The 23,048-nt window shown below is 49.0% G+C and overlaps 1 protein-coding gene across 1 annotated transcript in view; it reads left to right on the forward strand.

Moving 5' to 3' along the window:
* Positions 1 to 23,048, forward strand: part of LOC132086444 (uncharacterized) — a 69,577-nt gene that overhangs the window by 43,033 nt on the left and 3,496 nt on the right. Inside the window, exons 6-21 of the mRNA XM_059492128.1 lie at positions 1,284 to 1,415; positions 1,995 to 2,126; positions 3,777 to 3,908; positions 12,268 to 12,399; positions 12,969 to 13,100; positions 14,763 to 14,894; positions 15,456 to 15,587; positions 17,203 to 17,334; positions 17,809 to 17,946; positions 18,570 to 18,707; positions 19,061 to 19,229; positions 19,535 to 19,598; positions 20,303 to 20,351; positions 21,118 to 21,230; positions 21,864 to 21,981; positions 22,765 to 22,864. Coding sequence (XP_059348111.1) covers positions 1,284 to 1,415; positions 1,995 to 2,126; positions 3,777 to 3,908; positions 12,268 to 12,399; positions 12,969 to 13,100; positions 14,763 to 14,894; positions 15,456 to 15,587; positions 17,203 to 17,334; positions 17,809 to 17,946; positions 18,570 to 18,707; positions 19,061 to 19,229; positions 19,535 to 19,598; positions 20,303 to 20,351; positions 21,118 to 21,230; positions 21,864 to 21,981; positions 22,765 to 22,864 — 1,945 coding nt within the window. The remainder of the gene's footprint in view (positions 1 to 1,283; positions 1,416 to 1,994; positions 2,127 to 3,776; positions 3,909 to 12,267; positions 12,400 to 12,968; positions 13,101 to 14,762; positions 14,895 to 15,455; positions 15,588 to 17,202; positions 17,335 to 17,808; positions 17,947 to 18,569; positions 18,708 to 19,060; positions 19,230 to 19,534; positions 19,599 to 20,302; positions 20,352 to 21,117; positions 21,231 to 21,863; positions 21,982 to 22,764; positions 22,865 to 23,048) is intronic.

Consider the following 23,048-nt stretch of genomic DNA (forward strand, 5'->3'; position numbering starts at 1 on the left):
AAGTTGAGACGAGCGGAGCCCCACCAGGAAAAAATCCTAGGGCGCGCCTTGGAGGTCCGTCTATCCCCCCTGCCCCTGCGGGGACAGAGAGCTCCTGCCTGGCTCACCATAATGTTTTGCGGAGAAAAGAAGAAACCTCACAACTTTATAAAAGTTGTAAAGCCCGGTATGTTTATTTTACGACACGCGCCGGACGCAAGTCCCCCAACAAGGCATGCGTACCTCTGAAGACCTCAGGTCGCCTTTTATCCCCCTCCCAAATGCATATGCATACAGTTTCACAATAAGTTCATACATATTCATTCCGCGTGACATTTAGCACTAGTTCTTCTTTATCAGAGGAATTCCTAGGTCTGGGACAGATCGACCTTGTGGTAATTTCTGTTTTTCTTTCTCTGTCTCCTTGCTGTCTCGGCATGCGGCCTTTTCTTCAGCTCTGGCCCCACAGACCTCTCACCTCTTCCAGGCACTTCACCTAATTCAGAATGGATCCCCACTTCGTCTCAGTGGCCCTGTGCTGGGCAGCGCTGCCGCCACAGCTGGAGTGCTGTGTGCACTTTGGGCCCTGGGAAGCAGAAAGTCATGGAGAGGCTGCAGTGTGTGCACAGAAGGACAGGGCAGCTGGGCAAGGGGGTGCAGCACAAGGCCAGGGAGGAGGTGCTGATGGAGCTCTAGTATGGACAATGCGAGCCTCATGACGGACTTTCTGATAGACTTCCATCAATGCCTACACGACAGTGCTCACCACAAGGGCTGTTTCCCTATCAAACATGCCCTCACTGAATTCAAGTGCTTTGGACAGTGGAGTGGTTGATACTTCCATCTTGCGCCTTGCTGGCTTGTTGGTTTACAAGGAGAGGTTTGCCATTGTCGTTTTCTCTTTTTCCAGCAAGCAAAGATGCTTCTGCAAAACATTTCCTGCTCTTTTGCAGCACTGGATGAGATTGTTATCCAGTTTGATTTTTCCAAGTCTGCATCAGCAGTAGGAAGGGCCTTGCAGTTGCTTTCCTACTTTTCCATTTCAGAGCTTTTAGGAACAAAAAGTTGTGGTTTACAGTGACATTGTTGCTTGCTGATGGCAGCCAGAGAGCAATATCAACCTTATATCCATCCACAGTTCTGTTTAGGTGGCATATTTTATTTTAGTCTGTCGGGCTTAGAATCCCGATGTTGATATGAAATGTTCTGATTTCGTCTTAGAAGATGTAATGGTAGATCTGAAAAGAAATGAGGTTCTGAATGATAGGTGACAGCCTGTGCCTCATGCTACTCTCTTGCCACAGATGACAGAACCAACAGCCGTCTCTGCCCTGGCTCCCGCAGCTCCTGTAGAAGAAGCCCAAGAGGAGGAAATTGAGGTGGATGAGCGCCAGACTCCATCATTGGTCACACCAGAGCCTGGATACTCCGAGCCCGTAAGTGTCAGTTGAGGGTTAGCAAAGTGGGAGGCAAAGGGCCATTTCGCTACAAAACATGCCCTCAGAGCATTCAAGATCGTAAGACACTGGACTGGGTCACACTTCCATCCTGTGGCTTCCTGGCTGGCTGGCTTGCTGGCTTGTTTGTTTTCTAAGAGAGATTTGCCTTATTCATTTTCTCTTTTTCCAGGAAGCAAGGATGCTTGTCCACGTTTCCCATCGTTTTCCAGCCTTGTATGGGATTCTGATCCAATTTTAATTTTCCATGCCTGCAGCAGCAGTAGCAAAGGCATTGCTGTCGCTTTCCTGTTTTTCCATTTCAGAGCTTTCAAGTAAAAGCTACATTTCACAGAGACAGTGTTGCTTGCTGGTAGCAGCCAGGGAAATAGCAACCTTTTATACATCCCCAGTTCTTTTTAAGTGGACCATTTTATTTTATTCTGTAGGGCTTAGAATCCTGATGTTGCTATGAAATGTTCTGATTTCTCTTTAGAAGATGTAGTGGAAGATCTGAATAGAAATGAGGTTCTGAATGATAGGTGATGGCCTGTGCCTCCTGCTTCTCTCTTGCAACAGCTGACAGAACCAACAGCCATCTCTCCCCTGGCTCCTGCTGCTCCTGGAGATGAGGCCCAAGAGGAGCAAATTGAGATGGATGAGCGTCAGACTCCATCATTGGCCACACCAGAGCCTGGATATCCTGAGCCCGTAAGTGCCAGTAGTGGATGGTGCTGTCTTTAGTGCAGGACAGAGGTGCAAGTTTCAGAGCAGCCAGCGCTTCCTGTTGTTGGCTGAGGATGCTGAGTGCTGGAGTCCTGCCAGGAGCTAGGAATTTCCTGTAGGCAGCAACAGAAAACTTGGCCTTTGACCTGTGTTGTTAAGGCCCCAAAGGGCTGTTGCCTCTGGGAGAGCATCTGGCTGCTTGGCTCAGGGAAGGTCTCTCTCTTGGCTTCTGCAGTGCTGTGGCCGAGGGAGCACGTGGCAGATCTGGCGGTCATGGGGCTTTGTTTGTTTGATTTCCAGTTTTGGAATGGTGTCTTTTTCTTTTGAAACTGGTCTGCTGTTTTCTTGCATTATTTTTGAGGTCTACCAAGTCTTTTGGGCCAGGGTACTTTTGGCTTTTGACAGGCTGCAAGTAGATGGTTCTGTGGTCCACAAAGTTGTGGGGGGCTATTCTTATCCCATGTGGCCAAAGAAAGAAAGTGAGCAGTTATGAAATGTCCTTGTGATGCAAGAAAACAGAAGGGGTAAGTTTGTGTTGTTGCATTGAGTAATGGAGTCCGCAGCTTTGGCAATTTCCATGGAGCCTGGAGTGGGTGTGTAGCTGCAATTCCTTGACTGCTGTGTTGTGTTGCTGAGAACAAGAAGGCCATCTAGAAATGGTGGATCCTGAATTTGAAGTCTACTTGGCAAATTTGTGGCTGGGGAGCTGTGTGGTCCAAAGGCCCCAGGGGTGCGGTAGAAGATCAGCTGATGAAGAGCCAGCCTGGGACCAGGTGTCCAAGAAGGCCAAGGGCATGGTGGGCTGTGTCAGCAGCAGAGGGGCAGCAGGAGCAGGGCAGTGAGCGTGGCCCTGTGCTGGGCAGCGCTGCGGCCACAGCTGGAGTGCTGTGTGCAGTTGTGGGCCCTGGGAAGCATAAAGTCACTTATGGGCTGCAGCATCTGCACAGAAGGACAGGGGAGCTTGGCAAGGGTGTGCAGCCGAAGGCCAGTGAGGAAGTGCTGAGGGAACTTTAGTATGGACAATCGGAGGCTCATGAGGAAACTTCGGGCAGCCTTCCATCAATGCCTATACAACAGTGCTAGCCACAAAGGCAGTTTCCCTACTAAACATGCCCCCCACCTAATCCAAGTGCTTTAGACGTGGGAGTGTGTGACTTCCATCTTGTGGCTGGATGCCTTGCTGGTTTGCTGGCTTGCTGGCTCGCTCCAAGTGGTTTCCGTGTTCATTTCCTCCTTCTCCAGAAAGCAAAGGTGCTTCTGCACAATGTCTCCTGCACTTTTGCCGCACTGGATGCAATTGTTGTCCAGTTTAATTTTCCACATCTGCAGCAGCAGTAGCAAAGGCGTTGCTGTCGCTTTCCTGCTTTTCCATTTCTGAGCTTTCAGGAAGTAAAAGCTTTGTGTTACAGAGGCAGCGTTGCTTGCTGATAGCAACCAGGGAGAAATATCAACCTGATATCCATGTAGAGTTCTGTTAAATTGGCCCATTACAATTAGGTTGGTGGGAGTTGGAATCCCTATGTCTCTAAGAAATGTTCTCATTTCTACTTATAAGATGTGGTGGCAGATCTGAAAAGAAATGAGGTTCTGAATTATAGGTCATGTCCTGTGCCTCATGCTTCTCTCTTGCAACAGCTGACAGAACCAACAGCTGTCTCTCCCCTGGTTCCCGGTGCTCCTGGAGAAGAAGCCGAACAGGAACAATCTGAGGTGGAGGAGCGCCAGACTCCTTCAGTGGTCACACCAGAGACTGGATATCATGATTCTGTAAGTGCCACCTGTGGCTGGTGCTGTCTTTAGTGCAAGGCAGAGGTGCAACTTCTGGAGCAGCCAGCACTTCCTGTTGCTGGCTGAGGATGCTGAGTGCTGGAGTGCTGCCAGGAGCTAGGGATTTCCTTCAGGCAGCATCAGCAGAACATGGCCTTTGACCTGTGATGTTGAGGCCCCAAAGGGCTGGTGCCTCTGGGAGAGCATCTGGCTGCTTGGCTCAGGAAAACAGTATCTCTGGGCTTCTGCATCGCTGTGGTCGAGAGTACACGTGGTGGTGCTGTAGTACACGGGAATTTTTTTTTTGGTTTGCAGTTTTAGAATGGTGTCTTTTTCTTGTGAAACTGGTCTGCAGTTTTCTTTAAATACTTTTGAGGTCCATCAAGTGTTTTGGGCCAGGTGACTTTTGGATTTTACAAGCTGCAAGAAGATGGTTATGTTGTCCATGAAGTTGTGGGGGGACATTCTTATCCCTTGTGGCCAAAGAAAGAAAGTGAGCAATTTTGAAGCCTCCTTGTGACGCAAGAAAACAGAAGCAGCAAGTTTGTGTTGCTGCATTGAGTGATGAAGTCTGCAGCTATGGCAATTTCCATGGAGCCTGGAGTGGGTGTGTAGCTGCAATTCCTTGACTGCTGTGTTGTGTTGCTGAGAACAAGAAGGCCATCTAGAAATGGTGGATTCTGAATTTGAAGTCAACTTGGCAAATTTGTGGCTGGGGCGACCGGTGGGTTAAATGGACACAGGGGTGCGGTAGAAGATCAGCTGATGAAGAGCCAGCCTGGGACCAGGTGTCCAAGAAGGCCAAGGGCATGGTGGGCTGTGTCAGCAGCAGAGGGGCAGCAGGAGCAGGGCAGTGAGTGTGGCCCTGTGCTGGGCAGCGCTGTGGCCACGGCTGGAGTGCTGTGTGCAGTTTTGGGCCCTGGGAGGCAGAAAGTCATGGAGGGGCTGCAGTGTGTGCAGAGAAGAACAGGGGTTCTGGGCAAGGGTATGGAGCACAGGCCCAGTGAGGAGGTGCTTAGGGAGCTCTAATATGGACAATGGGAGGCATAGGAGGGTCCTACACGCTGCCTTCCATCAATCCCTGCATGACAGTACTCACCACAAGGGTCGTTTTAGTACTATACATGCTGTCACTGAATCCAAGTGCTTTAGACACTAAAGTGGGGGATTCTTTCGTCTTGTGGCTGGCTTGCTGGCTTGCTAGCATGCTAGCTTGCTGGCTTGCGAGGAGTGGCTTGCCCTGATCATTTTCTCCTTATCCAGTAAGGAAAGGTGCTTCTGCACAACATCCTGCGCTATTTAAGCCCAGGATGGGATTCTGATCCAGTTTTAGTTTTCCACATCTGCGGCAGCAGTAGCAAAGATGTTGCTGTCGCTTTCCTGGTTTTCCATTTCAGTGCTTTCAAGTACTAAAAGCTGAGTTTTACGGAAACAACCTTGCTTGCTGATAGCAGCCAGGGAGCAATATCAAACTTTTATCCATCTACACTTTCGTTGAATTGGCCCATTGTAAGTCTGTGGGTGGATTTGCATCCCTATGTCGCAACAAAATGTTCTGGTTTCTCCTTAGAAGATGTAGGGGAAGATCTGAAAAGAAATGCGGTTCTGAATGATAGGTCATGGTCTGTCCCTCATGCTCCTCTCTTGCCACAGCTGACAGAACCAACAGCCATCTCTCCCCTGGCTCCCACTGCTCCTGGAGAAGAAGCCCAAGAGGAGGAAATTGAGGTGGATGAGCGCCAGACTCCATCATTGGTCTCACCAGAGCCTGGATACTCCGAGCCCGTAAGTGCCAGCTGTGGGTTTGCAAAGTGGGAGGCAAGGGCCATTTCCCTACTAAACATGCCCTCACAGCATCCTGGATCTTCAGACACTGGAGTGGGTGAAGCTTCCATCTCATGGCTTGCTGGCTTGCTGTCTTGATAGGAGAGATTTGCCCTGTTCATTTTCTCCTTATCCAGTAAGGAAAGGTGCTTCTGCATAACACTTCCTGCCCTTTTTAAGCCCAGGATGGGATTCTAATCCAGTTTTAGTTTTCCACATCTTCAGCAGCAGTAGCAAAGGCATTGATGTCGCTTTCCTGCTTTTCCATTTCAGTGCTTTCAAGAAGTTAAAGCTGTGTTTTTCAGAGACAGCGTTGCTTGCTGATAGCAGCCAGGGAGCAATATCAAACTTTTATCCATCTACACTTTTGTTGAATTGGCCCATTGTAATTTTGTGGGTGGATTTGGATCCGTATGTCGCTATGAAATGTTCTGATTTCACCCTAAAAGATGTAGTGGAATAACTGAAAAGAAATGAGGTTCTGAATGATAGGTCATGGTCTGTCCCTCATGCTCCTCTATTGCCACAGCTGACAGAACCAACAGCCATCTCTCCCCTGGCTCCCTCTGCTCCTGGAGAAGAAGCCCAAGAAGAGGAAATTGAGGTGGATGAGCGCCAGACTCCATCATTGGTCTCACCAGAGCCTGGATACTCCGAGCCCGTAAGTGCCAGCTGTGGGTTTGCAAAGTGGGAGGCAAGGGCCGTTTCCCTACTAAACATGCCCTCACAGCATCCTGGATCTTCAGACACTGGAGCGGGTGACACTTCCATCTTGTAGCTTGCTGGCTTGGTGGCTTGCTAGGAGAGATTTGCCCTGTTCATTTTCTCCTTTTCCCACAATCAAAGATGCTTCTGCACAACACTTCCTGCCCTTTTTAAGCCCAGGATGGGATTCTAATCCAGTTTTAGTTTTCCACATCTTCAGCAGCAGTAGCAAAGGCATTTATGTCACTTCCTGCTTTTCCATTTCAGTGCTTTCAAGAAGTTAAAGCTGTGTTTTTCAGAGACAGCGTTGCTTGCTGATAGCAGCCAGGGAACAATACCAACCTTATATCCATTCACAGTTCTTTTTAGGTAGCCTATTTTATTTTAGTCTGTGGGTCATAGAACTGCTATGTCACAACAGTCTTCTGATTTCTCCTTAGAAGATGTGGTGGAAGATCTGAAAAGAAATAAGGTTCTGAATGATAGGTGACAGCCTGTGCCTCATGCTTCTCTCTTGCCACAGCTGACAGAACCAACAGCCATCTCTCCCCTGGCTCCCACTGCTCCTGAAGAAGACGCCGAAGAGGAGCAAATTGAGATGGATGAGCGCCAGACTCCATCATTGGCCACACCAGAGCCTGGATATCCCGAGCTTGTAAGTGGCAGCTGTGGGTGGTGCTGTCTTTAGTGCAAGGCAGTGGTGCAAGTTTCAGAGCCACCAGGGCTTCCTGTTGTTGGCTGAGTGTGCTGAGTACTGGAGTCCTGCCAGGAGCTTGGGATTTCCTTCAGGCAGCATCAGCAGAACTTGGCCTTTGACCTGTGATGTTGAGGCCTCAAATGGCTGGTGCCTCTGGGAGAGCATCTGGTGCTTGCCACAGGGAAGCTCTATCTCTGGGCTTCTGTAGTGCCATGGCCAGGGGTGCACGTGGCAGATCTGGCGGTCATGGGGCTTTGTTTGTTTGATTTCCAGTTTTGGAATGGTGTCTTTTTCTTGTGAAACTGGTCTGCTGTTTTCTGGATTTCTTCAGTTCTCCAAAAGTGTTTGAGCCCAATGTCTTTTGGCTTTTGAGATGGTTATGTTGTCCATGAAGTTGTGGGGGCCCATTCTTATTCTGTGTGGCCAAAGAAAGAAAGTGAGCAGTTATGAATCCTCCTGGTGAGGCAAAAAGCATCAATGGGCAAGTTTGTGTTGATGCCTTAAGTGATGAGGTCTGCAGCTTTGGCAATGCCTTTCAGTCTGGAGTGGGGGTGAAGCTGCAAGAACTTGACTGCTTCTTACGTTGCTCAGAACAAGAAGTCCATCTAGAAATGGTGGATGCTGTATTTGACGTCAAATGTACAACTCTGTGGCAGGAGAGCTGTGTGAGTCAAAAGGCCCCAGGGGTGTGGTAGAAGATCAGCTGAAGAAGAGCCAGCCTGGGACCAGGTGTCCAAGAAGGCCAAGGGCTTCTTGAAGGCTTGTGTCTGCAGCAGTGGGGCAGCAGGAGCAGGGCAGTGAGCGTGGCCCTGTGCTGGGCAGCGCTGTGGCCACAGCTGGAGTGCTGTGTGCACTTGTGGGCCTCTGGGAAGCAGAAAGTCATGGAGACGCTGCAGCGTGTGCACAGGAGGACAGGGGAGCTGAGCAAGGGTGTGGAGCGCAGGCCCATTGAGGAGGTGCTGAGGGAGCTTTAGTCTGGACCATGGGAGGCTCATAAGCGACTTTCAGGCAGCCTTCCATCAATCCCTACATGACAGTACTCACCACTATGGCCGTTTCCCTACTAAACATGCCTCCAGTGAATGCAAGTCTTTAGACAGGGGATTGGGTGATACTTCCATCTTGTGCCTTGCTGGCTTGGTGGATTGCTAGGAGAGGATTGCCTTGTTTATATTCTCTTTTTCCAGTAAGCGAAGATGCTTCTGCACTACACTTCCTGCCCTTTTGCAGTACTGGATGAGATTGTGAGCCTGTTTGAGTTTTCCACGTCTGCAGCAGCAGAAGCAAAGGCGTTGCTTTTGCTTTCCTACTTTTCCATTTCAGAGCTTTTAGGAACAAAAAGTTGCGGTTTACAGCGACATGGTTGCTTACTGATAGCAGCCCGAGAGCAATATCAACCTTATATCCATCAACAGTTCTTTTTAGGCGGCCCAATTTATTTTAGTCTGTGCGACTTAGAATCCTGATGTTGCTATGAAATGTTCTGAATTTTCCTTAGAAGATGTAGTTGTAGACGTGAAAAGAAACGAGGTTCTGAATGATAGGTGATAGCCTGTGCCTCATGCTTCTCTGTTGCCAAAGATGACAGAACCAACAGCTGTCTCTCCCCCGGCTCCTGCTGCTCCTGGAGATGAGGCCCAAGAAGAGCAAATTGAGGTGGATGAACACCAGACTCCATCATTGGCCACACCAGAGCCTGGATATTCAGAGCCCGTAAGTGCCAGTTCTGTGTGGTGCTGTCTTTAGTGCATGGCAGAGGTACAAGTGTCAGAGCCACCAGTGCTTCCTGTTGCTGGTTGAGGATGCTGAGTGCTGGAGTGCTGCCAGGAGCTAGGGATTTCCTTCAGGCAGCATCAGCAGAACTTGGCCTTTGACCTGTGATGTTGAGGCCCCAAAGGGCTGATGCCTCTGGGAGAGCATCTGGCTGCTTGGCTCAGGGAAGCTCTGTCTCTGGGCTTCTGCAATGCTGTGGCCGAAGGTGCATTTGGTAATGCTGGAGGTCATGGGACTTTTTGTTTGTTTTCCATTTTTGGAATGTTGTTTTTTTCTTATGAAACTGTTCTCTAATTTTCTTGACTTATTTTTGAGGTCTGTCAAGTCTTTTGGGCCAAGTGCTTTTTGGCTTTTGACAGGCTGCAAGGAGATGTTTCTGTTGTCCATGAAGCTGTGGGGGGACATTCTTATCCCATGTGGCCAAAGAAAGAAAGTGAGCAGTTATGAAGCCACCTTGTGATGCAAGAAAACAGAAATGTCAAGTTTGTGTTGCTGCATTGAGTGATGAAGTCTGCAGCTTTGGCAATTTCCATGGAGCCTGGAGTGGGTGTGTAGCTGCAATTCCTTGACTGCTGTGTTGTGTTGCTGAGAACAAGAAGGCCATCTACAAATGGTGGATACTGTATTGGAAGTCAAATGATCAAATCTGTGGCGGGAGAGCTGCGTGGTCCAAAGGCCCCAGTGGTGCAGGAAAAGGTCAGCTGAAGAAGTGCCAGCCTGGGACCAGGTGTCCAAGAAGGCCAAGGGCTTCTTGAAGGCCTGTGTCAGCAGCAGAGGAGCAGCAGGAGCAGGGCAGTGAGCATGGCCCTGTGCTGGGCAGCGCTGCGGCCACAGCTGGAGTGCTGTGTGCACTTGTGGGCCCTGGGAAGTCATGGAGGGGCTGCAGCGTGGGCAGAGAAGGACAGGGGAGCTGGGCAAAGGGGTGCAGCACAAGGCCCATTGAGAAGGTGCTGAGGGAGCTTTATCCTGGACAATGGGGGGCTCATGAGGGAACTTTGGGCAGACTTCTATCAATGCCTACACGACAGTGCTCACCACAAGGGCTGTTTCCCTACTAAACATGGCCCCCCACTGAATCCAAGTGATTTAGACAGGGGAGTATGTGACACTTTCATCTTGTGGCTGGATGCCTTGCTGGCTTGCTGGCTTCTTGGATCACTCGGAGTGGATTCCGTGTTCATTTCCTCCTTCTCCAGCAAGCAAAGATGCTTCTGCACAATGTTTCCTGCACTTTTGCCGCACTGGATGCGATTGTGGTCCAGTTTGAGTTTTCCATGTCTGCAGCAGCAGTAGCAAAGGCGTTGCTGTTGCTTTCCTGTTTTTCCATTTCAGAGCTTTCAAGAAGTTAATGCTGTGTTTTACAGAGGCCGCGTTGCTTGCTGATAGCAACCAGGGAGAAATATCAACCTTATATTCATGTAGAGTTCTGTTGAATTGGTCCATTATAATTAGGTTGGTGGGAGTTAGAGTCCCTATGTCGCTAAGAAATGTTCTGATTTCTCCTTATAAGATATAGTGGAAGATCTGAAAAGAAATGAGGTTCTGAATGATAGGTGATGGCCTGTGCCTCATGCTTCTCTCTTGCAACAGCTGACAGAACCAACAGCCGTCTCTCCCCTGGCTCCAACTTCTCCTGAAGAAGAAGCTGAAGAGGACCAAATTGAGAGGGATGAACTCCAGACTCCATCAGTGGTCACAGCAGAGACTGGATATCGTGATTCTGTAAGTGCCACCTGTGGGTTGTGCTGTCTTTAGCGCAAGGCAGTGGTGCAAGTTTAGGAGCAGCCAGTGCTTCCTGTTGCTGGCTGAGGATGCTGAGTGCTGGTGTCCTGCCAGGAGCTAGAGATTTCCTTCAGGCAGCGACAGCAGAACTTGGCCTTTGACCTGTGATGTTGAGGCCCCAAAGGGCTGGTGCCTCTGGGAGGGCAGCTGGCTGCTTGGCTCAGGGAAGCTCTGTCTCTGGGCCTCTGCAGAACTATGGCTGAAGGCGCACGTATTAGTGCTGGAGGTCACGGGTCTTTTTTTGTTTGATTTCCAGTTTTGGAATGGTGTCTTTTCCTTTTGAAACTGTTCTCTAATTTTCTCGAATTATTGTAGAGGTCTATCAAGTCTTTTGTCTTTTGACAAGATGCAAGGGGATGTTTCTGTTGTCCATGAAGTTGTGGGGGGACATTCTTATCCCTTGTAGCCAAAGAAAGAAGGTGAGCAATTATGAAGCCTCCTTGTGACGCAAGAAATCAGAAGTGGCAAGTTTGTGTTGTAGCATTGAGTGATGAACTATGCAGCTTTGGCAAGTGCCTTTGAGCCTGGAGTGGGTGTGTAGCTGCAATTCCGTGACTGCGGTCTTGAGTTGCTCAGAACAAGAAGGCCATCTACAAATGGTGGATCCTGAATTTGAAGTCTACTTGGTGAATTTGTGGCTGGGGAGAAGTGTGGATTAAATGGACGCAGGGGTGCGGTAAAAGATCAGCTGAAGAAGAGCCAGCCTGGGACCAGGTGTCCAAGAAGGCCAAGGGCATGGTGGCCTGTGTCAGCAGCAGTGGGGCAGCAGGAGCAGGGCAGTGAGCGTGGCCCTCTGCTGTGGCCACAGCTGGAGTGCTGTGTCCAGTTGTGGGCCCCTGGGAAGCAGAAAGTCACTGATGGGCTGCAGTGTGTGCAGAGAAGGACAGGGGAGCTGGGCAAGGGTGTGGAGCACAAGGCCACAGTGAGGAGGTGCTGAGGGAGCTCTGGTATGGACAATGGGAGGCATAGGAGGGATCTTCAGGCAGTCTTCCATCAATCCCTGCATGACAGTGCTCACCACAAGGGCCGTTTCCCTACTAAACATGCCCCCACTGTATCCAAGTGCTTTAGACAGTGGAGCGGGGAACTCTTACATCTTGTGGGTGGGTTCCCTGCTGGCTTGCTAGCATGCTAGCTTATTGGTTTGCTAGGAGAGGATTGCCCTGATCATTTTCTCCTTATGCAGTAAGGAAAGGTGCTCCTGCACAGTGTTTCCTGCCGTTTTTAAGCCCAGGATGGTATTCTGATCCAGTTTTAGTTTTCCACATCTGCGGCAGCAGTAGCAAAGGCATTGATGTCGCTTTCCTGATTTTCCATTTCAGTGCTTTCAAGTACTAAAAGCTGAGTTTTACGGAGACAACCTTGCTGGCTGATAGCAGCCAGGGAGCAATATCAAACTTTTATCCATCTACACTTTTGTTGAATTGGTCCATTGTAATTTTGTGAGTGGATTTGCATCCCTATGTCTCAACAAAATGTTCTGGTATCTCCTTAGAAGATGTAGGGGAAGATCTGAAAAGAAATGAGGTTCTGAATGATAGGTCATGGTCTGTCCCTCATGCTCCTCTCTTGCCACAGCTGACAGAACCAACAGCCATCTCTCCCCTGGCTCCCTCTGCTCCTGGAGAAGAAGCCCAAGAGGAGGAAATTGAGGTGGATGAGCGCCAGACTCCATCATTGGTCTCACCAGAGCCTGGATACTCCGAGCCCGTAAGTGCCAGCTGTGGGTTTGCAAAGTGGGAGGCAAGGGCCGTTTCCCTACTAAACATGCCCTCACAGCATCCTGGATCTTCAGACACTGGAGCGGGTGACACTTCCATCTCGTAGCTTGCTGGCTTGGTGGCTTGCTAGGAGAGATTTGCCCTGTTCATTTTCTCCTTTTCCCGCAAGCAAAGATGCTTCTGCGTAACACTTCCTGCCCTTTTTAAGCCCAGGATGGGATTCTAATCCAGTTTTAGTTTTCCACATCTTCAGCAGCAGTAGCAAAGGCATTTATGTCACTTCCTGCTTTTCCATTTCAGTGCTTTCAAGAAGTTAAAGCTGTGTATTACAGAGATAGCATTGCTTGCTGATAGCAGCCAGGGAACAATATCAACCTTATATCCATCCACTGTTCTTTTTATGTGCCCCATTTTATTTTAGTCTGTGGGGCTTAGAATCTGGATGTTGCTATGAAATGTTCTGAATTCTCCTTAAAAGATGTTGTCGAAGAACTGAAAAGAAATGAGGTTCTGAATGATAGGTGACAGCCTTTGCCTCATACTTCTCTCTTGCCACAGCTGACAGAACCAACAGCCATCTCTCCCCTGGCTCCCGCTGCTCCTGAAGAAGAAGCCGAAGAGGAGCAAATTGAGATGGATGAGCGCCAGACTCCATCATTGGTCTCACTGGAGCCTGGATATTCCGAGCTTGTAAGTTCCAGCTCTGGGTGGCGCTGTCTTTAGTGCAAGGCAGAGGTGCAAGTTTTGGAGCAGCCAGCGCTTCCTGTTGCTGGTTGAGTGTGCTGAGTGCTGGAGTGCTGCCAGGAGCTAGGGATTTCTTTCAGTCAGCAACAGCAGAACTTGGCCTTTGACCTGTTATGTTGAGGCCCCAAAGGGCTGTTGCCTCTGGGAGAGCATCTGGCTGCTTGGCTCAGGAAATCTATATCTCTGGGCCTCTGCAGCGCTATGGGAGACGGCACACGTATTAGTGCTGGAGGACACGGGACTTTCTTTGTTTGATTTCCAGTTTATGAATGGTGTCTTTTCTTTTTGAAACTGTTCTTTAATTTTCTTGAATTATTGTAGAGGTCTATCAAGTCTTTTGGGCCATGTGCTTTTTGGCTTTTGACAAAGTGCAAGGAGATGTTTCTGTGTTCCATGAAGTTGTTGGGGGACATTCTTATCCCTTGTGGCCAAAGAAAGAAAGTGAGGAATTTTGAAGCCTCCTTGTGACGCAAGAAACCATAAGCGGCAAGTTTGTGTTGTTGCATTGAGTGATGAACTCTGCAGCTTTGGCAAGTGCCTTTGAGCCTGGAGTGGGTGTGTAGCTGCAATTCCATGACTGCGGTCTTGTGTTGCTCAGAACAAGAAGGCCATCTACAAATGGTGGATCCTGAATTTGAAGTCTACTTGGCAAATTTGTGGCTGGGGAGAACTGTGGATTAAATGGACGCAGGGGTGCGGTAAAAGATCAGCTGAAGAAGAGCCAGCCTAGGACCAGGTGTCCAAGAAGGCCAAGGGCATGGTGGCCTGTGTCAGCAGCAGTGGGGCAGCAGGAGCAGGGCAGTGAGCGTGGCCCTGTGCTGGGCAGCGCTGCGGCCACAGCTGGAGTGCTGTGTGCACTTGTGGGCCCTGGGAAGCAGAAAGTCACTGAGGGGCTGCAGTGTGTGCAGAGAAGGACAGGGGAGCTGGGCAAATGGGTGCAGCATAAGGCCAGTGAAGAGGTGCTGAGGGAGCTTTAGTCTGGACAATGGGAGGCTATTGAGGGACCTTCAGATAGACTTCTATTAATCCCCATATGACAGTCCTCACCACTATGGCCGTTTCCCTACTGAACATGCCCCCACTGCATCCAAGTGCTTTAGACAGTGGAGTGGGGAACTCTTACATCTTGTGGCTGGGTTTCCTTGCTGGCTTGCTAGCATGCTAGCTTATTGGTTTGCTAGGAGAGGATTGCCCTGATCATTTTCTCCTTATGCAGTAAGGAAAGGTGCTCCTGCACAGTGTTTCCTGCCGTTTTTAAGCCCAGGATGGTATTCTGATCCAGTTTTAGTTTTCCACATCTGCGGCAGCAGTAGCAAAGGCATTGATGTCGCTTTCCTGATTTTCCATTTCAGTGCTTTCAAGTACTAAAAGCTGAGTTTTACGGAGACAACCTTGCTGGCTGATAGCAGCCAGGGAGCAATATCAAACTTTTATCCATCTACACTTTTGTTGAATTGGTCCATTGTAATTTTGTGAGTGGATTTGCATCCCTATGTCTCAACAAAATGTTCTGGTATCTCCTTAGAAGATGTAGGGGAAGATCTGAAAAGAAATGAGGTTCTGAATGATAGGTCATGGTCTGTCCCTCATGCTCCTCTCTTGCCACAGCTGACAGAACCAACAGCCATCTCTCCCCTGGCTCCCTCTGCTCCTGGAGAAGAAGCCCAAGAGGAGGAAATTGAGGTGGATGAGCGCCAGACTCCATCATTGGTCTCACCAGAGCCTGGATACTCCGAGCCTGTAAGTGCCAGCTGTGGGTTTGCAAAGTGGGAGGCAAGGGCCGTTTCCCTACTAAATATGCCCTCACAGCATCCTGGATCTTCAGACACTGGAGCGGGTGACGCTTCCATCTCGTAGCTTGGTGGCTTGCTAGGAGAGATTTGCCCTGTTCATTTTCTCCTTTTCCCACAAGCAAAGATGCTTCTGCACAACACTTCCTGCCCTTTTTAAGCCCAGGATGGGATTCTAATCCAGTTTTAGTTTTCCACGTCTGCAGCAGCAGTAACAAAGGTGTTGCTGTCGCTTTCCTGCTTTTCCATTTCAGTGCTTTCAAGAAGTTAAAGCTGTGTTTTTCAGAGACAGCGTTGCTTGCTGATAGCAGCCAGGGAGCAATATCAAACTTATATCCATCCACAGTTCTTTTTATGTGCCCCATTTTATTTTAGTCTGTGGGGCTAGAATCCGGATGTTGGTATGAAATGTTCTGATTTCTCCTTAGAATATATAGTGGAAGAACTGAAAAGAAATGAGGTTCTGAATGATAGGTGACAGCCTGTGCCTCATGCTTCTCTCTTGCCACAGCTGACAGAACCAACAGCTGATTCTCCCCTGGCTCCCACTGCTCCTGAAGAAGACGCCGTAGAGGAGCAAATTGAGATGGATGAGCGCCAGACTCCATCATTGGTCTCACCGGAGCCTGGATATTCCGAGCTTGTAAGTGGCAGCTGTGGGTGGTGCTGTCTTTAGTGCAAGGCAGTGGTGCAATTTTCAGAGCCACCAGCACTTCCTGTTGTTGGCTGAGTGTGCTGAGTGCTGGAGTGCTGCCAGGAGCTAGGGATATCCTGCAGGCTGTGACAGCAGAACTTGGCCTTTGACCTGTGATGTTGAGGCCCCAAAGGGCTGTTGCCTCTGGGAGAGCATCTGGCTGCTTGGCTCAGGGAAGGTCTCTCTCTTGGCTTCTGCAGTGCTGTGGCCGAGGGAGCACGTGGCAGATCTGGCGGTCATGGGGCTTTGTTTGTTTGATTTCCAGTTTTGGAATGGTGTCTTTTTCTTGTGAAACTGGTCTGCTGTTTCTTTAGTTATTCTTCAGATTTACCCAGTCTTTTGGGTCACGTACCTTTTGGCTTTTTATATAGTTATGTTGTCCATGAAGTTGTGGGGCCCATTCTTATTCTGTGTGGCCAAAGAAAGAAAGTGAGCAGTTATGAATCCTCCTGGTGAGGCAAAAAGCATCAATGGGCAAGTTTGTGTTGATGCCTTAAGTGATGAGGTCTGCAGCTTTGGCAATGCCTTTCAGTCTGGAGTGGGGGTGAAGCTGCAAGAACTTGACTGCTTCTTACGTTGCTCAGAACAAGAAGTCCATTTAGAAATGGTGGATGCTGTATTTGACGTCAAATGTACAACTCTGTGGCAGGAGAGCTGTGTGAGTCAAAAGGCCCCAGGGGTGTGGTAGAAGATCAGCTGAAGAAGAGCCAGCCTGGGACCAGGTGTCCAAGAAGGCCAAGGGCATGGTGGCCTGTGTCAGCCACAGTGGGGCAGCAGGAGCAGGGCAGTGAGCGTGGCCCTGTGCTGGGCAGCGCTGTGGCCACAACTGGAGTGCTGTGTGCAGTTGTGGGCCCTGGGAAGCAGAAAGTCATGGAGGGGCTGCAGTGTGTGCACAGGAGGACAGGGGAGCTGGGCAAGGGTGTGGAGCATAGGCCCAGTGAGGAGGTGCTGAGGAAGCTTTATCCTGGACAATGGGAGGCTCATGAGGGACCTTCAGGCAGCCTTCCATCAATCCGCACATGACAGTGCTCCCCACAATGGCTGTTTTCCTACTAAAATTGCCATCACTACATCCAAGTGCTGTAGACACTGGAGTAAGTGACACTTCGATCTTGTGGTTTGCTGGTTTGCTAGGAGTGGTTTGCCCTGATCATTTTCCCCTTTTCCCGCTAGCATAGATGCCACTGCACAAAGCTTCTTGCACTTTTGCAGTACTGGATGAGACTGTGATCCAGTTTGAGTTTTCCACGTCTGCAGCAGCAGTAGCAAAGGTGTTCCGGCTACTTTCTTACTTTTCCATTTCAGAGCTTTCTAGGACTAAAAGCTTCAGTTTACAGCGACATTGTTGCTTGCTGATAGCTGCCAGGGAGGATTATCAACCTTATGTCCATCAAGAGTTGTGTTGGAAAGGCCTGTTAATATTTGTTTGGTTCGCACTTAGAACCCCTATGTTGCTGCAAAATAATCTGATTTCTCCTTAGAAGATATGGTGGTAGATCTGAAAAGAAATTACGTTCTTAAGGATAGGTGACGGCCGGTACCTCATGCTTCTCTCTTGCCACAGGTGACAGAACCAACAGCCATCTCTCCCCTGGCTCCCGCTGCTCCTGGAGAAGAAGCCCAAGAGGAGCAAATTGAGATGGATGAACGCCAGACTCCATCATTGGTCACACCAGAGACTGGATATCCAGAGCCCGTGAGTGCCAGTTGTGGGTGATGCTGTCTTTAGTGCAAGGCAGAGGTGCAAGTTTCAGAGCCACCAGTGCTTCCTGTTGCTGGCTGAGGATGCTGAGTGCTGGAGTCCTGCCAGGAGCCAGGGATTTCCTGCAGGCAGCATCAGCAGAATTTGGCCTTTGACCTGTGATGTTGAGGCCCTAAAGGGCTCTTGCCTTGGCTTGAGCATCTAGCTGTATGGCTCATTGAAGCTCTGTGTTTGGGCTTCCACTGCACGGTTGCCGAGTGCTCACGTTTTAGTGCTTGATGTCACGGGGCTTTGCTTGTGTGTTTTGCAAGGTGTGTTTGCCCTGGGACAGGAGGATTGTAATGGAGGCAGAGGTGGGTAGGGAGGCAGAAAGAAGAAGCTGAATAAATGTGATTTTGAGGCTGCAAGAGGAAAAAAACTGATGCTGATGGCAATTCCCAGTCACTTGGTCTGCATTTGTGTGTACAGAATATCAAGGAAGAGCCACAAGCAGAGCTGCCCGAAGTACAGAGTGACATCATGGACGTGAAGAGAAAGAGCAAGGAAGATGTGGGAAGAATTCAAGAGGAGAATCTCAATCAGCAGAGAGGCGATCAACAAAACCAGGTGAGTGAAAGAGTGGCAGGCACTCCACCCATGAAACATCCTCTCTCTTGTTTTTTAGAAAAGATGAAGGCACAGCTGAACGCAGAGCTTCAGACTGCTCAAACTCAGATGAAGGAAAGGCAGAAGAAGCTGGAGGATGAAATAAAAATCATCAGAGAGAAATTTAATCCCTTCCCTCAGTCTCTACAAAAGCAAGTGAGTGAAAGAGCAGTCCCCAAACTGGTGGTTTCTGCCCTTCTGCTTTTCTGCCCCACTGCCTTTCCAGTGCAGAGCAGCAGGGAGTGGGGTGATGCCTCTGACTGCAATCCTGCTGTAGTGTGTATCACAATCACTCTGAAGGGCATTTCCGGGTGTGCTCAATCTCTTCTGCTGCCCTGGATAGAGGGACTTGTCCTTTGGCCTTTTTGGCCAGCAGTCATCCAAATTCATTCCTGCTGGCTTGTTCCTGCTCTCCTTGTTTCTTGAGGTGTTTTTACAGGGGAACATGGTGACCCAGATGGGGGATTGAAACAAGCTATCTGTATCCCTTGTCAATCTGTTCTTTCCCTTTCCTCAGAGTCAATGACTCCTGGCTGACAGGAAAAAGCTGTAGTGTCTGACTGCTTTGTTCTGTTTCATTTGAGGAGCGAGTGTTGGCATCTCACCGGGCAGCCTGTGAAGATTACCAGCAAATCTCTGCCACTGAAGGGCCCCAGGTTAGGAGTGAGGCACAGGAACAGTGCCCACCAGAAGTGCTACAGGTTGAGCATGACCTGAAGATGGTACAGGAAAAGAGAAGGCAGTGGGAGGAGGCAGAACTCTTGAACAAGGAACTGAAAGTGTGTCTGCAGCTCTTGGAGGGGGAAATGAATCCTTGAGAGGCAATAGAATGGTGATTGTGGCAGTCATCCTTTGGAAAATCCATGAAAATGGAACATGAATCTGGCCATGAACTCGAGTAAAACTAGCCTTTGTTTTTGATCCATCCAGTTTGAGAAGTGGACATCAGAAAAAAGCCATTTAAGAGCCCTGCATGTGGCTGACAGCACATTTCTAAGGGCTTGCATTTCAAAAAGGGATCTCAGGGTAATTTCTGCCAGCCACCTTTTTGATATCAACTCATTTCTTGTCCCAGATCTACATGGGCTCTGTCACCAAGCCTGCTGCAGCAGCAGCAGCATCGTCTAAAGGAGCCTTTTCTCCCCGACCTGAGAAGTGGAGCCAGGGCAGTTTGTTCACCTCCCGCGCTGACCCAGCTGCTGCTCAGCAACAGGAGGTCGAGGGTGACTCCCTGGAGCTACTGAGTACGTCTGCTGTATTTCTTGTCTGAGGGACAGTGCATTGTGTGCAGGTGTCAGCATAGCCGTACCAAATGTTTCTCCTGAGTTTGGTGTCACGGGCACATTCAGGAGTCCCCACAGGAACTGCTGTAGAAAATCAGTCTCTGTGCTGGCCACCTGTGCTGCAGACCTGTCTGCCTGGTTGTTGTTGTTGTTACCCAGCTGAGCACAAAGGGCTCAGAGCTCCAGGCACTGGGGCTGCCTTTTGTATCTCCTGGAAGCTGAGGTCTCTGCTTTAATGTCAGCATCTTGCATTTTGTTTCCCTCAGGGAAAATAGTAAACAAGGAAAATCCCTGGATGAAATATACCAAACTGGAAGATATTGGCAGTGGGTGAGTCCAACTGCAGTGACTTCTACATAACCATGGGCCAGGTGTTTTTCTGGTGGAATTTCTATCCACCATGAAGTCAGGCAAGCTGCAAACAGACATCTATCCCCATGTTCCCACACTGGGGATAGATTGTCCCATCTCTCAGTGCTGCTCAGACTTTGTGTGTGTGCTCAGAAGGCACTGTCAGAGACACCTCCACGCTGCCAAATTCTTGCCTGCAGCAAGGAACAGGACCTGGAAAATCTCATCTCTCAAGTGTGAGACACCTCTGTGTTAATTTCCTTAGCATTTTTTTATATCTCCAATTCATACTGCCATCCTAGTAAAGAGGGAAGAAAGTTGCTTGCCTGAAAGAGAAACCTACTCCCTGATATCTGTCAGATAACAGTTCTCAGGAACATTTCTTTCTGAGAGTTTGCTGAAGGAAATACTCTGTGGTCAGGATAAAAACTGAACAGTTTAGAAAGTGAAACCTGAGGTGGAAGAAGCTGGTCTATTTTTGAGCTGAGGCAGGAAACCCAAGCAGTTCAGGAACAGGCCCAGTGTCCATGCACTTGAGAGGAAAATGCATTATCTGCCTTCTGGCAGAGCTCTTGTGCATCCTGCAGGTTTTTGGCACTCACAGCAGAGACCTCCTGAGTGGGCTGGCTTTCCCTGAAAGATCTAAATGGCTTCTACTTTCCTTGCTTTTTTTTTGTTTCTAGGACTTTTGGGGATGTGTGCAGAGCAGTTGACAATACCACAGGAGGAGAGGTAAATGTCAACAGGCCCCGCAGACTCTGCTGCTCTTGAGGGGCTTTCCCCTCTGGTGTGGGCTGTGGCTGGAGCTTTGGGTAGAGCCATGCTGAAAAGGCACAAGAAGCACAGACTGGTCCCAGACTGCAAAATACATCTGGGCCAGTCTTTGTCCTCCTCAGCTGCCAGAAGGAAAAAGCACGGAGGGCAGCGCTTCCTTTCAGAGAAGGACGCGCTCACTCGCTCTCCATTGCTAAAACAAAGGTGGTGCCTTAGAGCACCTCACTGCTCTTTCGGGCTACAGCTTCAGAGTCCTGAATTCTCATTTCTGGCTGCCAGCAAATCCATCTGAAAGTTACTGGTAGTTCCTTAGCCACCTGCAGTGCTGCACTTGGCAATTGCACATAGGGAGAGATCTGCAAGGTGTCCCTAAAAGCCCTAAGCCCTGCCCATAGCCCAAGATGTAGCCCAAGAGTATTAAGGCATGGATTACTTCTTCTGAATCCCAAACAAAGCAGCAGAGAGTGTGGTCAGAGGTTTGGGGGTGATAGTTTAGACACCACTGTTACCAAATGGACAAGGCAAAACGTCAGTGGCTGCAGGTGTCCTGCAGCTGTCCCCCAAGGCAGCAGAGAAATGGGCTGTTGGAATGTCAGTTCCTAATTACTGCAGTGCCTAATCACAAGGCAGTTTGGCACAGCTCAGCTGTGTCATTGCAAAATCATGTGCATTGTGGTCTCGTGCCACCAACTTCTCAAGTTACTGATTTTCAATGTCATTTTAGGTGGCCATAAAGAAAATAAATCTAAAAGGACTGAGGAAGAAGAAATTAAAAGCCAATGAACTCATGGTCATGAAAATTAATAGGAATCCCAATCTGATCAACTATTTAGACAGGTGAGATTTTGTGAATGTTTCTTTACATATAGCAAACATGCAAGGTAAAATCCCACTTTGGTCAGTGGCAGAAAATAGAGCTGTAATTATTGGCCAATTATTATTGCTCTGCTCATCTCTAATGGATGGGACGAGAGTGCCTCGTGTCTGCATGAGTCTTCTCTGGCATACATAGTTTGAAAATTACTCAAAACCCGGGATCAGTCATATCTTACTAAATCAATAGCCTGTAAGTTCACAGCCACCACTTTGTTTTGGGGCTTGATTTTTATCAAGTGTCTTTTTCTGTCCAGATAGACTAATATAAATTTCCCTTGGATTGTGTCCCCTCTTTTCCATTGCTCTGCATGCCAGGAAGACTAGGTGCTTATTTCCAGAAACACATAGTGTGACAGGTTTTTTTATCTGTTACTAAACTGCATTTTTCACTTGCTGGCCATTTAAGACATCTCCTTTTTCACAGCTGTGCCTTTCTTCTTAAGACTGCACAGACTGCAAACAATTCACAGCTGAGAGGGAATGTCTATTCCTTTGATTCTGTCCTAGTCACAAAGGAACCTGGAAACGAGAATCAATCAAGAACACACCCTAGTCATGCATGTTCATCTCCACACCCTTGTTTCCTTCTTCCAGCTTCCTTGTGGGTGATGAACTCTGGCTAGTAATGGAGTTCATGGATGGAGGCACTCTGAGTGACATCATCAGCAAGACTTGCCTGTCTGAAGACCAGACGGCAGCCATCAGTCGGGAGGTCAGAAATCCCATCTGTGTTTCTGAGGGCTTGGGCAGGATTGTCTGGGAAACGGGCTCAGAACAGGAGAGGTTTCATGTGCCAAGCAGTGAAATGCCTGCCAGTGCCCCTGCACTCCCTGTACTCAGGTCCAGTACTCTTCTCTCCTGCTGTTGTATTCTCGCTCTGTCTCATGTATTTGTATTTGCTGTTCTCCATTTTGCCTCTCTAAACATTTGCCTGGAGCCTGTTTTCACTGCATTCCTTGCCTGTGAAAGCAAAGGTGCTGGTGGCAGGATTTGAAACAAACAGCAAAGAAAAAAGAGAGACTCATTTCTCACAGTCCTCTGCTGAAAAGGATAGTAGTGCAGCCAAAATGCTCTTTACTTCAGGAAGGTGACCGATGTGATACTTCCCAGTCTGTGCTGAGGCCAGCAATAAAACCTTTGTCATGCAGCCTCCCACCCAAAAGTGATCTGCTTCACACCAAAGGGAGGGACTTTTTCTTTCTTGGCAAAACCCTCATTTGTCTTCTGCATGGAGATAGCACATGCACTGCAGCAGCAGTCATCCTGGCTGGTTTGCAGGGGACAGTCTACAACAGCAGGTGCTGTTGCTCTTTCAGAAGTTGGCGTGCCTTTCCTCAGAAAGGTCCTGCTCTGCAAGTGTTGGAGCAGCAAGCTCTTCCTCTCAATGGCACTGTGTTCTACCCTGCAGAGGGAATCTTTTAGATTCTTTGTTTCCTTTCTTGTGTGATAAAATCCCATCACTTATTTTTGCCCTCCTCTTTGTTTTCTTGCTCAGTGCCTGCAAGGACTGGATTTTCTCCACTCAAACGATGTGATCTACCGAGATGTGAAGAGCTGCAACATCCTTCTCAGAACCGATGGTTCTGTCAAGCTGGGTCAGTGTATTCTTGGTCAGCTGCAGCATTCCAGGGATGTGGGTGTGGGGCTGCTTTGAGTGACAGCCAGCTCCCCAAAAATGGTGCTGGTGGCAGCTCAGGGACACCCGCTGTGAGCTGAGGGCACAGTTGCAATGTGCACAGGGGTATGAGAAGGAACCACAAGCAGTCAAGACTGCTCTTG

This window comes from Ammospiza nelsoni, chromosome Z (genome assembly GCF_027579445.1).
Source record: "Ammospiza nelsoni isolate bAmmNel1 chromosome Z, bAmmNel1.pri, whole genome shotgun sequence".
Lineage (NCBI taxonomy): Eukaryota > Metazoa > Chordata > Aves > Passeriformes > Passerellidae > Ammospiza > Ammospiza nelsoni.